This window comes from Hyaena hyaena, unplaced genomic scaffold (assembly GCF_003009895.1).
Source record: "Hyaena hyaena isolate Hyena2069 unplaced genomic scaffold, ASM300989v1 scaffold_118, whole genome shotgun sequence".
NCBI lineage: Eukaryota > Metazoa > Chordata > Mammalia > Carnivora > Hyaenidae > Hyaena > Hyaena hyaena.
Genome location: NW_024080751.1, coordinates 1418303 through 1434836, shown reverse-complemented (window position 1 = coordinate 1434836; position 16534 = coordinate 1418303). Strand labels below are relative to the sequence as shown.

The 16534-nt window shown below is 67.8% G+C and overlaps 1 protein-coding gene across 1 annotated transcript; it reads right to left on the bottom strand.

The window, feature by feature from the left end:
- Positions 1–1826: 1826 nt before the first annotated feature.
- RBBP8NL (RBBP8 N-terminal like) lies at positions 1827–14508 on the bottom strand. The gene is made up of 14 exons (XM_039236927.1): positions 14447–14508; positions 9268–9413; positions 8438–8480; positions 8120–8215; positions 7725–7837; positions 6995–7067; positions 6504–6634; positions 6274–6356; positions 5877–6043; positions 4767–5472; positions 4374–4500; positions 3828–3898; positions 3629–3743; positions 1827–2035 (listed from the first exon to the last, which is right to left on the bottom strand). The coding sequence occupies exons 2-14, from the start codon at positions 9326–9328 to the stop codon at positions 1905–1907; spliced, it is 1917 nt and encodes a 638-aa protein (XP_039092858.1). The 5' UTR covers positions 9329–9413; positions 14447–14508; the 3' UTR covers positions 1827–1904.
- Positions 14509–16534: the final 2026 nt, after the last annotated feature.

The following is a 16534-nucleotide window of genomic DNA, read 5'->3' as shown; positions in this document are numbered from 1 at the left end:
GGGTTACGTGGGCTCAGTGAGGGGCGTCCCCAGCACCGGGTTCGTGGTGCTGCTGCAGATCTGGGCACCTGCTGGGGGGCTGGCCCAGACAGTGCCTCTGCGTGTAACTCCAGGATATCTTCTGTGCCCATGCTGGAGAGGGCATGGGTGGGGCAGCCTGGCTGTGTGCTTCTGTGGGCGGGCAGGAAGAGCGAGGGAGTGCCCCGTCCCGGTGGGGCCCGCTGCATGGCCGCTGCCCCTTCAGACCCCCTCCCCCCCACGGCCCCTCCCACTGATCTTCCGTCACCACCACAGGTAGGCCTGCGCGGCTCCCACCAGTGCCCTTCCAAGTTGGCCTTCAAGGCCTCTCCTGTGCCTGGGGCGGAGCAGACAGCTTCCCGTCAGGGAGAAAGTGGGGCTTGACCAAGTGTGTAATGGGGACCAAACACGTGACACCAGGCACTCATGGGCGGCAGAAGTGCCCTGTGAAGGCCCCTCTTGGGGAGGCCCTGTGCCCACGGGTGGCGCCCACTCTGCTGCCTGCCAACGCGCAGGGAGTGGGCGGCACGGGGCCTGGGGTGGCTCAGAGCCTCAGCCCCGGATTCAGCCTCCTCTGCCGCCTGCCGGCTGGGTGCCCTGGGTCAGCTCCGGCCGGCAAGTCAGGTGGGAATGGAGCACACAGCGTTTATTTGATGTCAGAAAAATCAAAGCAACTTTTAACAACAGGAGTTTACACACACACACACACACACACACACACACACACACCTGCACCCCTCTCCCCCAGCTTCCCTCCTGGGAATTTAGTCCCTCTGGTTCCTGGGGCCAACAGGCGGCCAGGCCAGTGAGTGAGGGGGAGCCGTGGTCCCGTCATCAGACCTGCACCTCAGTTTGCCGCAGGCCTCACCCAGCCCAGTCACTGCCCCGTATCCTGGCTTTGCCCAGAAGGGGCAGTTCTCAAGTTCTCAAACTTCCTGTGCAGGCCTGCCCCCGGGACCCCAGTTCAGTGGGTCTGGGCTGGGGCCCGGGAGCCTGTTTAAGCTCCTCCCACAGAGGGTGCTCTGAGACACACCCTCCTAAAGTGACAATGGCAGAGGGAGCGGGTACCCGAGGGCTGAGGGTGTAACCCTGGCCCAGCTGCCCCGGGGCCCTGCAGGTGCTGACCAGTCAGTGGCAGCTGTGGGTCCGGGGACTCTACAGTGAGGAGGGGGCTCTGTGTGGGGGCTGGGGCAGGTTTTCTGTTCTGTTCCCTGCTCCCCGCAGCCGTCCCCAGAGGGGTCCTGGTCCCCGTACCCTCTGCGAACACTGCTGGTTTTATTCCCCAGGCCTGGATGCATTCAAGAGCCCAGGCTGGTGGAGGCCCAGCTGACCCCCCGCCCCTGCCAGCTGCACATGCCATCCCCTACACCTTTGTTCCCGGCACCCTCTCCGCTGGGGCGCCCCCCTCCCCCACTGGCCTCCCCACGCCTCCACCGCCCAGCACGGTCCAGTAGACTCCACAAGGGGGCGCCTGAGACCACCCCTCGCACTCTCCGCTGAGTCAGGGACGGGGTGGCCAGGCGCGCAGGGCCCTGGGGCCAGGGATGCAGGTGGAGTCTGAGACGGTCAGAAGTGGAGGCTCTGCCCAGGAAGGGCTGCCTATGTGCAGCAGGGGTGGGGGCTGGGCTGGGCTGGAGTCTGGGTCACCCCTGCCTCCCCTGCTCTGAGAACATCACCTCCCCTCAAGGGAGCGGACACTGGGGTGAGGGAGGAGCGCCAAGACCAGCTGGTCATTTCTGAGATGGGTGGCGAGGGAGGGGTTCAAGTGGCCAGCCGAAGACCCCCCCACTCGGCCTTCCCAGCCCCTGTGGAGAGGGCCCGGGACCCCATCCCCTCCTGCCCTGGGCTGGGCGTAGGTGGGGTGTGGGGTACCCGGGAGCAGCCTGCTAAGTCTCCTCCCAGCTGCTGTTGCTGGGTGGGGGGCTGCCGTCCTCTAGGTCGCTTGGGCTCCCAGACCCCGCGTGTGCTGTCAGGGGCTCCCCCGGCTTCCTTCTCCCTGGGGGCGGCTTCTTGGAGGCTGTGGAGAGTGGACCACGGTTAGTCGGAGGCAGCAGTCTGTGTCCCCCTCGCAGTGACGCTGGCTTCTTGCCCGGGGCCCCAGGGGCAGCGTTGGGGCAAGGGGAGCCGACGCGTTCCTGGAAGCGCCCGACAGGGGTGCAGGGCTGGGCTGTCTCCCCAGTGTGTGACTCTGAGGACCGCCTGGCCCCGATGCCCCGACGCCTTGCTAGAGGCCCAGGACGTTGTGGATAAATCCTGCTTCTCAGCAAATGCTCTCGGAGTCCCTGAGACACTGGTGGGGTGGCTCCGTGGGCCGGGGGCCCAGGGGAGGGTGGTCTGTCCTTGGGACCCTCGCAGGCAGGTCTTGCCAAGATGCTGGGCCCTAGCAGGACAAGGGCTCTGGGTGGGACGGGCGTGTTGGGGTCTGGACCCCACGTAGCAGCTCCGTGGCCTTGGGTGGATAGCTCACCCCTGGGAGTCTTAGTTTTCCCACCTGTGAAACAGTGATGACCCATCACCGGGCAGGGTGGGGAAGCCCAAAGGCAGTCGCTGCTGTCTGCCGCCTGGAACCTCCTTGTGGGCACCAGATCCAAGGGTGCCGCCCCTGGCACCGAGCGGTGCCTGCCTCAAGCTCAGTGAGGCCGCTGTTCTCACAGACCAGCAGTGTGTGGGTTGCAGGGGTGGGGTGGGTGCCTGCTTGGGAGCCCCTGCGTTCGTCCAGGGAGGAGAACGGGGCGCGAGGTGGAGTTGGCTCAGAGCGGAGGGCACGATGGGTACCCGAGCACCCCTGTGGATTATGGCCACCGGGACAGTTTCCGAATATGCCGAGCAGGAAGTGCCTTGAAACATGACAGGTGTGCTGGCCTCCATGGCCGCCGGAGCAAACACAGGCCACTGTCACCTTCCCGGCAACAATGGCACATTGTGGCGGCCGCAGCCCGGCCCGCCTGCTGCCAGCCTGCCTGCACAAACACCAGGGCGGCCGGCGTTATTAGCTCAGGCTCTCACAGGCTCAGCCTCGGCCCAGCTGCCTCTGGGGCCCACCAGGAAGTGGAAGGTCATGTCGATACCCTCAGGCGGGGGCCGCCCCGGCCACCCTCAGGGAGGGGCCCACAGGCACCGTCCCTGCCAAACGCTCCGGCAGCCCCCGGGGCCTCAACGAGAACAGAGCCACTCGCGCTCTGCACCCTCCGTGCGGCCCCTCTCTGAAGGTGGACAGGAGGGTCCACAGCGGGCCAGGAGAGGCGCCAGGCTTCCGGGCCCCTGGCCTGGGGGCTGCTGTGGCTCAGGAAGCCCCTTCGCCCTGATGCCAAAGGGTGATAACTGTCCTCAGCCTTATCCCACTGGAGCCTCACACTCGCTCTGCTAGTGCCATCCCTCCCCCTCTGGGAGGAAACTGAGGTTTGGGGTGACGGCACTGGCTCAGGCTGGACAGGGAGGTGAAAAGAGCCAGGATCCACACTGGCCTGACCTGGGTCCCTGCTCGAAGGGGCCTGTGCCGGGGGGGGTTCAAGGGCTGGTTTCTGGTTCTGAGCAGACACAAAGGTGTGGTGGGGGCTCTGGGCTGCCTCCCCCCCTGCACTGCGGCCCCGCCCCGCCCCCCCCGCCGTACCTCTGCACCAGGGGCCCACAGCTCGCTTCCTCTTCTGATGCGGGCCCTGCCCGGGCTCCTTGGTGCAGAAGCACCTGGGCCCCTCCTGCGGCGCTCCCTCGGGGCTCCGGCCCACCTGAGGGTGTGGGGGTGCGGTCAGGACGAGGGCCCTCCCCGGGGCCTGGGGCGGCACCTGCGTGTGGCCGGGGACCCACCTCACCTCATCGTCCGAGGTGTCTGACTCGTCCAGCTGGTGCGGCTCCGGCCACTGCACTCGGGCCTTGCTGAGCTCTGCTGGACGCAGGGTGAGGGTCAGGCCAGGCTGGGGGCCCTGGGGTCTAGCAGGGCACAGGCCTTCCTAGCAGGCCAGACTAGGAGTGGCAACTGCACACAAGGAAACTGAGGCACAGAGGGGCCGAGCAACCTGCCCACTGTCTCTGGGACCCTCTGCCACGGCCCCGCGAGCTGGGCTGTCCCCAGGCTTGGTAGCTGTGCGACTGGGAGCTCACCACCTGTCCTGAAGCCCTAATTGCTAGGATGCTCTTCCCTTCACTGCCTGTGATCAGAGATGTGCCTGTCCTGGGCCCCCAACTCTTTTCTGGGTCTGCAGCTGGGGTGCCAAGCCCTAGACCCAGGGTTGGGCCAAACAGGCCCAGGGGGCTGAGCTGGGCCCAGGACAGGCTTCCTCGGCCGCCACTGACCGCCGCCCCCTTCCCATGACGACACCGCCTCCCAGGGGCGCCTGACCCCAGGTACGCGTCCTCACCTGGGTGGCCATCAGCATCAGGCCTGTGTGGGTGGGGGGGAGGCTTCGGACCCCCTCTAGCTTCATCTTCCATCCTGCTTGGAGAGGGCGCATGGGGGTGTGGCCCTGGAAGAGCTTGTGCGGGATCCTGGGAGGAAGCAAGTAAGCAGCTTCATTCATCCGAGGCAGCTGCCCTGCCCCCAGCCCAGCCCTGGGCACACACAGCCTAGGAGGCTCTCGCTGGGACTGCAGCTGGAGGGTTAGTCATTGCCTCTCTAGTGTGAATCAGGCAGCCAGGCTTTCTCACGGGGGACTGACCTGATGGAAAGAGGGAAGAGCTCGGCCTGGGCCTGGCTGGCTGCTGGGCCTGGGCTGGAGGCGCACGGAGGTGGAGGGCAGGGGTGGGCCCCTTACCGCAGGACTTGGAGGTCCTTCCACCTCTGGAGCTCTGGCTCCCTTGGTGCCATTGCTGAGTCCCCAAGGTGCAGGCTGGGCAGGCGGCTCCGCTCCCGGGGGTGGCTCTGGGCTGGGAGTGCAGGCAGCTGGGGGGCTGGGTGACCCCGGCTGGGCAGGAGGCTTGGGGCCATCCCGGCCCCGGCCACGCTCTGAGAGGTCCAGGGGCTTGTCCGGGACAGAGTCCTGTGTGCCTGTGGCTTCCTTGCCCCTGGGACTCCCTGGGCCGCTGGGCTGCGCGTGTCCCCCTCTGGAAAGGGATGCCTCACCCGGTGGGCCTTCCGAGTCAGAGCTGACTGGTGGGGAGGGTGGGGTCCCTCCCGGTGTGGGCGGGCCCCTCAGCCTGGCACTGCCCTTCCGCCCCTGTGCCCGCAGCTGCTGGGCCAGGAGCAGGTGCAGAGCCCCCTCCAGCCGAGGGTCTCGCGTGTCCGCTAGGCCCCCGGGGAGTCCCAGCAGGCCACTGGGCTCCTCCCAGGCCTCTGCGTCTCCAGCCTTCAGGCCCTGGGGCCGGGGGCCACCGGGCACTGAGGTGGGGACTTGGGGGCTGCCGTGGGGGCTCTGAAGGTGCAGCGCCAGGTGGCGGTTCAGGAGGCAGAGGCGGTCAGCCCGGAGGGAGCGCTTCAGGGACTCACAGGTCACGGCCGGGTGCCGGGAGGCCCGCAGCAGGCTGCAGGGAGGGAAGTCCCGGGCTCACCCCCATTTCACAGGCGCGTGGCCCTGGCTCACCAGGCAGGCCCACGAGCGAGCGTGGTTGTGGAGTGGCCACAGGTGACCTGGGGCCCGAGGCTCTGCGGGGGGACCTGCACACGGGGCTCTTTCTCTCTGCGCCTCCGCCGCCTGCTCCGTCCCCCCGCCCCCCCGCCCCCCCGCCCCCAGTGGACTGGCCGCAAGATGCTCTCAGACAGCGAGGGTGGTCTTGGGCCACTTCTGAGAGGGCTTCCCGGGGCTCAGTCCCCACCTGCCCCCCCCCCCCCCCACTGCCCTACACTGTCCTGGCCACGTCCTGAAAGGTGGGACCGGATTTGGAGACCGGGCACTCGGCTGGGGTGGTGGCAGCGGGCAGGGCCTCACCTGTCCAGGGGGAGGCTGTGCTCATAGGGGGGGCTGGGGGGGCTGCTCCCGGAGAGTGGCAGTGTGGGTGTCCCATTGGTGGAGCCCCGGTCAGCAGAGCAGGCCTGGGACCCCGGCCGCACCACGGCAATGGTCCCGTGCAGCTGGTTGGAGATCCGCTGGGGGCTCTGTGCCGGGTGGACGGGTCAGCCTGGGCGGGGGCGGCTGCCGCCCTCTGCCCTTGTTCTCTGTGTGACTTCAGCCGGGTCACCCGCCCGCTCGGAGCCTCGCCTCCACCCAGCGGTCCCTGGCCGGCACAGAGGCCGGGCACTTGCCACGTGGGGCTGGCAAGCAGTGCCTGGCACAGAGCTGGGGCTGCCTGGCAGAGAGGAGTGGGCTTGGGGGCCCGCGTCCTCACCGTGTCTGGAGCCCGCGTCTCGGGCAGGCTGGCACTTGGGGGGATTTTGGCTGCCGGGGATGTCCTGGAGCCCGTGGACTTCTCTGCGGGAGGAGGAGCAGTGGGCGGGGCCGACCAGGAGGCTCTCAGGGGGCTGCGCAGCTCAGTCCTCCAGCCAGAGGCCCCCCAGCCCTGCGGAGCCCAACTTTCCGGACTCTTCCCTCCAGCACCTTCCCTCGGGGGGCTCGCACCTGGGCGGTCGTCCTCGACCTCCTCGTGGCCTCCCGGTGTCTTCTCTGTGACGGCCTTCCAGGCGCCCGGGGAGGGGAGCAGGAGGGGCGAGGGGGGGTCTGAGGCACCCTCCCTGTGCTGGGGCTTGAGCCTGAGGCCAGAGGGGGGGCAGAGACGGAGAGTGAGCGAGGGCGGTGCCCCCAGAGACGAGCGGGGAGGCCAGCGCACCCTCCCGGGGGACAAGCCACCCCTTGGGGACACCCAGGTGACCAGGAAGAACCCACTCTTGACAGTGCCTGCGACCCCCCCACCCAGGGCTCTGCTGGGTGAAGGCCCTGCTGGTGGCTGTGGGTGCCGGGACCCAGCTCCGTTTCTGGGGTGTCCCCGGGCTCCTGCTGGTTAGACGACAAGAGTTGAGGAGTCTGTGCTGCGGTGATGGCCTGAGGGGACCGCCCAGGGCCTGTGGCAGGGGCCTCCCATGGGGATTGTGGGTGTTCACCTCCCCACTCACCGCGGGCCCCGAAGCCGCTTCACCTCCTCCTTCAACGCCTCGTTTTCCCCCTGCAGCCGGTTCAGCTCGTTGGCTGCAAAGAGCTTGATTAGTGAGGAGGCGGGGGAGGGGAGGCAGGGCAGGGGCAGGGTCCCCACAACACCAGGGAAGTCCCCCTCCTTGACCTGTCCCCTAGCTGTGACTGCAGCACTTGGCCCAGGGCCGGGCGACCCGCAGGTGCCCCCTAAGTGCTCGCTGCACGGGCGCGCGGTCGGCGCTACTGAGTAAACAGCACTAGGCTGGAGGCCTTCAAAGGTGGTGGGGCCTCCCACCCCCAGTGCCAGGCCTGTCTGGGGCGCCCCTCAGGGGACAGGGGGCTTGTCCTCCTCCTGGGCAGCTGGGGGCTCCGGACTCTGTGGGACCGTCCTCTTTACAGGAGGGAGGGGTCGGGGTCCTGAGGTTGGTGGCGCCCCAAGCCCAGGTGACTGAGCAGCGAGGGACAGGCCGGGCCGCTGCGGCCTCGTACATGTGTGTTTCCCCGACGCCCCATGGCAGGCCGAGCGGGGCCTGGGGTCACTGGAACCCCTGGGGGGCAGTGAGGTGCAGGGTGTCGGGGGCGGGGCTCCCTGAGGTGCAGGGGGGGGTGTCGGGGGTGGTGTCAGGGGGGTGTCGGGGGTGGTGGTGTCGGGGGGGTGGTGTCGGGAGGGTGTCGGGGGTGGTGTGGGGGGGTGGTGTCGGGGGCGGGGCTCACTGAGGATGATGACGTGCTGCAGGTTCTGGAGGAGCGAGTTCTCGAACTCCTGCTGCTTCTTCCTGGCCATCTCCTGGGTGACCATGCAGCGGTCACACAGGCCAGCTCGCAGCCTGCGGTGGGCGGGGGGGCGAGAGGCCACTCTCAGGAGGGAGACCGGGGCCCACGGCGGGGCTGGGACCCTCGTTGCGCGGCTCGCAAGATGCACCCCTGCGTTTCCAGAGCTGTGGAAGCCCCAGCCGGTGGGCTCGGCGCTCCCTGCTCTGCTGGGTGCAGGATGGTGCCCCGGAAGTGCGGTTTACTCCGGGCGCTGGGGGCACTGCCCGGCCCAGTCCGCCAGGGCAGAGGGAGGCCTCCGTGTGGTCCGCCCGCCTGCCCCACCCCTGCGCACCCACCTGTTCTCCAGCACCCGCACGTTCTCCTTCAGCGCCTTCTGCTGCTCCCTGAGCTGATGGTTCTTGGCGCAGAGCTCCTCCACCCTCTGGGCGTCCCTGTTCACTCGGGGGGGGGGGGAGGAGGGGGGCTTGAGTTTCCAGTCCTGCTCCAGCGGCTGCTCCAGGCACTGCTCTGGACGGGTGACTCACGCCCACCCCCCACGCTGAGCCTCAGTTTCCCCTTCTGCACCACTGGATGGGGGCAGCGGTAGCGCCCTGGGCTGTGGCCGCTGTCTTTCTGACCAGTTTCCCGCTGGGCCAGGGTCTGTCCTGACTCACCGGCATCTCTCGGAGTTCAGCTCCAGAAGTTTATTCTGCAGACCTAGGGGAGCCAGGGAAGGGGTGGGGTCACCTCCTGTCCCTGGCTGTCAGGAGGGCGCTCTGCAGAGCCCCGCCACCTGCCTGGGCCGTCCCACCCAGGCAGGCCCTGGAGGGGTGTTTTCTGGGGGCACAGCCAATGTGGAAATAAAGCAGGCTCTTTGGGTCCCCCTGGCAAGAGCCTCCTTGCCACGGGCTGGCGTCTGACTTGGGCCCCCGCAGCCCCCCCTCTCCGGGTCACAGGGGAAGAGATCCAGGCACCTCGGGCCCTCAGGGTGGTGTGGGAGAGCTGTCATGGGGCTGAGAGGGAGGGGAGTGTGGTGGCTCCCGCCCTGTGGGGGACAGGCCTGTGGGGGGGTAATGGCCCTGTGGGCCGGGGCAGAGCCAGGCCTGGGGGTCCTGTCGGGGCACACGGATTTCAGCTCTAATCCCTGGAGTGCTCTGGATGGGCCTCCCTCCGTCCCTAGAGGGAGGCAGCCACCCTGGTGTGGCCGTGGGCACCCCTGCCCCGCCCCGGCTGAGGGCTCATCTCAGCCCAAGCTTTCTGTTGGGGGCTTGGCTCTTTATTTCTGCTCTGCTGTCAGCTGACCCTTTGGGAGAACCCCACCAGGGTCACACTCGGGATGCTGATCTGAGGCTGGGCGCCTGCCTCCTCTGGGCTCTGGGTCAGGACTCTGTGTTGGGGCCTGGCAGGCAGGGTCCCCGGGTCTGGCAAGAATTGGAGGTATCATGGAGGAGCACCCCAAGCTGGCCCAGGTGAGGGCTGTGGACACCCACCCCGTGGCACTCACCCCGGACCTCATTCTCATGGATGTCTTTCAGCCTGTTCAGTGACTCCATGAAGCTCTCCATGGCTCCCGAGGGCTCCAGCCCAGGCCCGTCTGTGCTCAGGGCACAGGGATGGGGCCCTGGCCTCTACTGCCCCTCTGTCTCCAGCCTGTAGAGGAGGGCGTGGGGAGAGGTCACCTGGCTCGGGAAGGTCATAGAAACACACACCAACCTCGTCTGCCCAGGGAAGTGGGCTCCATATTGAGAGGCCGCAGGGTCCAAGGAGGGGGCAGGAATCCGCTGACCGCTGGCGCCACCCCCTCCTCCCCACAGGTCCTCAGGGGCCCCTTGCTGGGCTGTGCACACCTTGAGGGGCCACTGCCTGAGACGAGGGGGCCCGGGGGGCTGGGGCCTGGGCAGCCTGGAGAGGTCTCTGCAGGCGGGCAGCTGGGAGGAGTGAGCTCACAGAGCTGTGGGTCCCCATTCCACCCCCCCACCCCACCCCGCCACTGCCCTTGTGCCACAGATTGGCCCCGGGCCCGGGAGGCTGGGCCACAGATCAGGAGGCTTGGCCAGGCCCGGTCTGCAGTGGCTCCGGGCACCCATTACATGCTCTGTTAACCCGTGAGCCGGTTGCAACATGCAGAGCCCTTCTGGGAAAGTCTCTCTTCCAGGCCCTTCTCTGAGGGGAGGGGGCACTGCCAGTGCTGGGGCGGGGACCGGCCTCTGACCCAGACCTCCGCTCTGGGCTGCCGCGCACCCGGGCTGCCTTCTGTCCGGGGCCGGGAAGTGTGCTGTGCACACGTGTGCATGCCGTGGGGGTGGGTGCGTGTGCGCAGGTACCGTGTACATGCAGTGTGTGTGTGTGCGTGTGTGCATGTACCGTGCACAGGTACTGTGTGTACATGTGTGTGTGCATGTACCGTGCACAGGTACTGTGTGTACATGTGTGTGTGCATGTACCGTGCACAGGTACTGTATGTGCCGCACGTGTGGGCTGTGTGCTGTGTATGCATGTATTAAGGGGTGCTGAGGCCCCAGCACCCCTTCTCCCCATGTTCACCTTGCGTCTGAGTAAATGTGGATGGTCATCTGGACTCTGGCCTGCGTTTCCTGAGGCTGCTGCCGGCCCTGCTGGACGGACGAGGCCCCGCTGGACGGACAGAGTCTCTCCAGGAACAGGGTGGATATCACCTCCTGGCCAGGGGAGGTGGCCCCTTCTGGGCTTTAGCCCAAGGAGCCCTGGGGTCCGCTGGACCCTGCAGGCAGGTGGCTGAGCTCCTGGCCCCTCTTCTGCTGGCAGCAGCAACTGTCGGCCCGCCCCCTACATCCACCCAGGCCTCCCCTCCCCTCCCCTGCTACGCCCACCGGTGCCCAAGCCACCCCCCTTCCCATGAGGACACCCTCTCTGCACAGCAGTGGGCCTTTCGAGGCCCTTGAAGCCCCTGCTCAGACCGGCCCGTGGCCCCATCACGCCAGGCTGTCCCCGAGCCCCTGCCCGGGCTGCCCAAGGGAACCCAGCCTCATCCCGTCGGCACTGAGGACACGCACACGAGGGTTTGCAGCAAACCCTGCCGGGCAGCCCCAAGCTGGGAAGCCCCAGGTGCCGCTGCCAGTGCCCCCTGCTGGGAGGGGCGGCGGGTGCTCGCCCCCAGGTGCCACCACGCCGTGACACCGCACGATGGGAGCCGGGCTGGAAAGCCGGCCTGGTGCGGCATTCGTGCTCACAGAGCACAGAAGAGGCGTGATGCTCTGGGGTCTTGGGAGTTGGGGGTGGAACCCAGGGGGTCCCTGACTGGCCCCAGGAGAAGCCATGGGTCGGGGCCAGCAGGAGGCTTCTGGAGCTGCCAGGGGGAGGCTGGACCGTGGGGTCTGGCTCTCAGCAGCCTCTTCGGACCTGAGGTCAAGCGTCAGAGCACCGGGAAGTGTCGGCCGGAGGACGCAGAGACGGCCCCTGTCCTGCGGTGGCTGTGGGAGCCCACTGAACAGGGCAGGCGGCATGTGCTGGGGTGCTGGGGCCCCTTAACTTGTTTTGGGGGCTCCGGGCCACTCCCAGGTGATGGCCAGGGGCACATGCGTGGCTGCTTGGTGGCTGTGTGTTGAGTGGGGATGACAAGAGCTTAGGAGGGGCCCCGCCTTGAGGCTGGGGGCTGGAGCTCGCCTGATGAGGTTAGGAGACAAGACCGGAAAGCCCAGGGGCTGGGACAGGCCAGTGCTCCCGCCGGCATTAAAGCCCCGTGTCCTGTGAGGGGCCTGCTCTCCAAAGGGGGAAACCGAGGCCCACGGAGAACTCGTCCTGTTTGCCAGCCACCCAGGAGGGAGTGGGAGCTGGGGTGGGAACTGGCTCAGGGGTCCGCGGACCCTGCCCCGCGTGGCTTGCAGCAGGGCCACCGGACCACACGGTGAGCAGGGCCTCCGCAGACTCAGGGCGGGAGGCTGGGCCAGGAGCGCCAGGCAGGGGCTGAGCCGCAGCCGCTTGAAATTCCACCCAGACCCGCCCGACGGGCCGGGCCTCTCCCTCCCTTCCCCCCAGCCCGTTGGGAGCTGCCCCAGGGAGCCTCCAGTGCCCACAGGTCTGGGCGCAGCGGATGCAGGGCTGCTGGGCCCTGCTCCCCCCGCCTCACGGGAGGAGACTGTCTCCTGCACGCTGGGCAAGGGACAGCAGGGACACAGGGCAGGATGTGCTGGTGGCTGGAAACAGAGTGGAAGGGGTGCATCATTCCGGCAGCCTCTCCTCTCCTCCCCTCCCCTCCCCTCTCCTGGGGAGGCCCAGAGCCATCCAGCCCATGGGTGACAGTGTCACGGGGATGTTGTGACTTCCCTGGGTGGGCAGGTGACAGAAGCACATTTGGCCAAGGCAGAGGGGACAGACCTGGTCTTCGGGGGCCTCCGTTCTCCTGGAGGGAGGAGGGTCTAGGGAAGGGGTGGGAGGTGGAGGGAGGCTGTCCTCACAAGCAGGGCTAGGGCTTCAGGGAAGACGGGCCTGGGCGGCTGCGAGCTGGGGCCGGGGAGCTGGGCCTCTGTCCCTGGGCCCGGGTGGTGTGCGCACAGGAAGAGGGTGGCCTGAGCTGCTGGCCGGGGTGCGGATGGGGACAGAGGCCTGAGCTCTGCGCCCCAGGGCCCGCGGACGCTCTGGACGCCCCTACTGGACGGTGTCTCCTGGGGCTGAGCCCCCGGAAGGAGCGGGCGGGAGGAAGGGCGGGCGACCCCTCGCGTCTGCCCGACCCTGGGCAGAGGGCTGACGGGCCTGGGGCTGGTCCCCTCCTGCCTCTATGTTCTGTGTGGCCTCTCTGAGCCTCGGGTCCCGCGTGTGGGGGTCATACTACCCCCACATCAGGCTGTTATAAGGCTCGTTTCTATCCAGTGACAGCTGTCCTGGCGGCACATTCCAGGCCATGTGCGTCCAGCTGAGGACCCGGCAGGTCGAGGGCTCAGCTAAGTGCAGACGAGACCGCATCCACTGCCCACCGTCCCTCCAGCAGCGCCTCCCTCACGTGGCCCCCAGCCGGCTGGTGGTGCCGCGTACAGGGCGCCTCCGCTCGCCGACAAGTACGCGTCCCATTGCTGCAAAGCCCCTTCGCAAGAGGGCAAGACCCCCCAGCCCCAAGTCCAGGGGAGAGGCCTCAGGCTCCAACCGGCACACGCCTGCATCTGTGGACAGCCGTTCAGTGTGTGGGCACTTCGGGTCCCCTGGGTCTCGGTGGCCGTGTCGGGGGGAGGGGCCTCCTCGCACAGAAGAGAGCGCCAGGGCCACCGGAGACGGCCAGCTGCTTGCACGCTGGAGCCCCGTGACCTTCTGAGGAGGTGCTGGGTGTCTGGTTCTACAGCTCGGGGCAGATAAGAAGCTCGGGTGCCTCTGCCCACCCTCTGTGGGGGCCTCTGCGGTGATGGGCAAAGCCCGTGGCCACCTCGGCCAATCCGCTCGCCTGGCTGAGCCTTGATGGCCCTGTCCCTAACACAGACGGTGGGCGTGTCTCCACCGGGGCCCCTGGAGACACCAGGGTCTGTGCTGCCTGGGCTGCCTCGCCTCCCCGGGCGGGCGTGGTGGGCGCTCCGGCAACAGCAGCTGGCTGGTGGCCGGGGGCGAGCCTGGGTGCCCAGCACCTGTTGGGAGCTTCACGTGCAGCGACTCATTGGATCTCACGCTCACCCACGGAGTAGCTGTGACAACCCCATTTTATAGATGAGGCAGCCGAGGCTCAGAGTGATGCCACCAGGTTGCGAGGGACATAGCCAGGGCAGAAACCCAGAGCCTGGGCCTCCTTGTAGCCCCCGGGGCCACTTCACAGCGGCAGGTCATGTCCAGAGAGGCGTCACTGCTGGGGTGGTTTCTAACATCACCGTGACACGTGTGCATAGTGTGTGACGCTCACACGCACACAGGGAGGCGACAGTATCTAACACTGTCCTAACACACCTTAGTGGCGGCCCAACACGCAGCCCCACGCACACAGCTGCCGCCCTCAGTCACCTGCCCCACCTCGCGCAGGGCCCCGCACAGGCCCGCAGAGAGCTGCACACGCTTGTGCACGCCCGCACACAGGCACAAGCAGCCGTGCATCCCATGTGCACATGCACGCACGCTCAGGGAGCAAAGCAGGTGCGCGCGTGCTTGGCGGGCTGAGGCTTTGCTCTGCGGCTCAGGTAACAGCGCGGCCTGCAACCTGACTCCCGAGGACGGGCTGGCCCTCTGTGGCTGCCCTCCCTGAGGCCCGGCCAGGGGAGGCTGAGCGGGACCCACGTCCCTGTTTGTCACTGCATTTTGGGGGCTGCCGAGGGTCCCAGGGTGCCCAGCCCTGCACTGGGGGCGGCGGCGCTGCGTGTGACTGCAGCCCTGTGGTCGGGGTCCCCACAGCCCCGTGGCCTGGACCCTCTGCCCTGTGAGGGTCCAGGCGGTGGGGCGGGTCCGGGATGCGGCGCCTGGCCAGCAGCCCACTCCCAGTGCCCCTGAGTCCTTACCAGATGACGACTTCCTGGTGCTCTCTGCACCCCGCCCCTCTGCCCAGGAAACCCACTGAGCCCCTCCCCCCAGCCCCCTGGCCCGGGAGCCCCAGGGCATGTGGCTGCGCCTCTAATGCCAGTCCGGCCGACTTCCCCCCTCCTGTTCAGAGTGCAGGGCCTGGGCTCCCCAGGGACCCCGGTCCCCGCCTCTCCCACCCCCCGTTGTTGAAGCCGTGAACCCTGGGGTCCCCAGGTACTCACATGGTCCTTCACTGCCGCGACCTCCAGCGACCTGGGGCGAGCCCCGGCGCTCCCCACCTGAGGGAGACAGAAGTGAGCAGTGCGTGAACTTGCACGGGCAACAAGACACAATTTTAGCCAAACCCGCTGGACAGGTTCTGGGTTCCCCGAGCCGGGAGCGGAAAGGAGGCAGAGACGGCCCCAAAGCTGCCGAGCGGGCTCTGCCTTCTCACAGAAAGTGGCAGAACGGGTCGGGGCTGAACCCACACAGACCTGGGATTGTTTCCCGTAATTACTGAGGGGCCGGTGCCTCTGGTCCGAGCAGGCCAGTTAACAGGGAGAATCCAGGGACCTGGACGGGGCAGGGAGAGGGCGAGGGGGCCGAGGTGGCAGAGGGTGGGGGGAGGGGCAGAGGCCTACAGTGTCCCTTTTTGGCCTCACATTCTGGCTCACCACAGGCTGACCTTTCTGGCCTCAGTTTCCCTGTCTGTACGGTGGGGATAATGGGCACAGACACGCTCCTCCCAGAGCTCAGAAGACGGAGATCCATCCAGACGTGTGGTTGGAAGTGTCCCTGCCGCGTCCGGGGAGCCGCATGGTGGGCCCTCCCAGAGGGCCGGGTGTCCCAGGTCAGGGGCGTCCGGGCAGGTGGGGTGCCCGGGGGGGCTGGGCCGGGGGTGGGGAGCTGCTGCCTTCGGGGGGCTTCCTGTGCTTGTTCTCTGCGCTGGGACGTTGTGGCTGCGCTCACGCAGACACGGGCCGGCCTCTGAGGCCTGCGGCTGCCCCTGATGCGCCCTCTGCACCCCTTGTCTTGCACCCCCGCTCTCCCGTCCGCATGGCCCCCCCACGCTCCCCTCCTCACACCCCTTCCCGGCCTCCTCAGGGGTGCACGGGAGCAGCAGCCCCCAGGGGCACCGGATGTGCTCCAGGGAGACCTCAGGGCTGGAGGAGGCGCCCGGGCGCCAGGCCAGGACACCTGGCAGGTCTGGGAGGCCCCTCCCGCTCCCTGGCGAGGCCCCGTCGGCGGCAGCGGCCGGGCCCCGGGCTCTCAGAAGGGGCTGGAGGTCAGCCAGGGCGATCCAGGCTCTGGCCGGACCCTGCAGCTCCGTGGACGCCTCCTGGACGAGGCCTCCCACCGCCCCTCCCGTCGGGGCCCCGGGTGCATCCGTCCGCGTGCTGCCAGGCACCGATCTGCCTGCGTGAGCGGGAGGGAAGGGGCGTGGGGACCGTGTGCGCGCTGAGTGTGTGTGTGCTTGACCGTGGCTGTGTGAGCTGCCCCTCACCTCGTGTGCGTTCCCCTGCGTGTGCATGTGTGTGGTGTGTTCTCCGCGTGTGTGGTGTGCGCGGTGGGAGTGCAACGTGTGCGCCCTCGTTGTGAGTTTGCCTGTGGGTGTTGGGGTAGGGTGTCCCGGGGAGGGCAGGGGCTGAGTCAAACCCTCTCCCTCAGCACTGCTGACCCTCAAACTGTCCAGGGTCAGCCTAACCGTGTCGTGTCCCCCTCCCCCCACCTCGGCCAGGGTTGAATCCTGACTCTGCCCCTCCCCGCCCTCACCGAGAGCAGAGCCATCTCGGACCAGTTACCCAGCCTCTCTGGAGCCTCTTCCTCAAAGTGGAATTCGTGACGATGGCTGGGCCAGGGTCTGCCCCGGGGGTGTGTGTGGCGGTGTGCCCAGTGCCGGTCAGCTGATGGGCAGTGGCTCTGGCTGGACCATGTTAGTCATCAAACAATAGCTGTAAGTTTCCAGAAGGAAAGGCATCTGCCCCACAACCTTGTGGCCCCAAGAAGCTCATGCCACCAAATTCATAACTGCCCCAAAGGCGCATCTCCGGGCAGCGGATGAACAGTCGTGGTCAGGAGGACAGTCCCCGGAGCACCCAGCGATGCGGATGAAAGTCAGCACCTCATGGGTGAGCTGCCTCTCGGCGGGGGATGGCGTCTGACTCCGCCCAGAAGTGCCCAGGAAGGACCAGAGGCGGGAGGGGTCGTCTGGGTCCGGGAGGGGGGGGGGCGCCGGCAAACACGCAGGGGGAATGATCCCAGTGGCGGAAAGCCGTCTGCCTTGATGGGGGTGGTTACAGGGCAGGGCTCATTTGCCACAATGCAGCCAC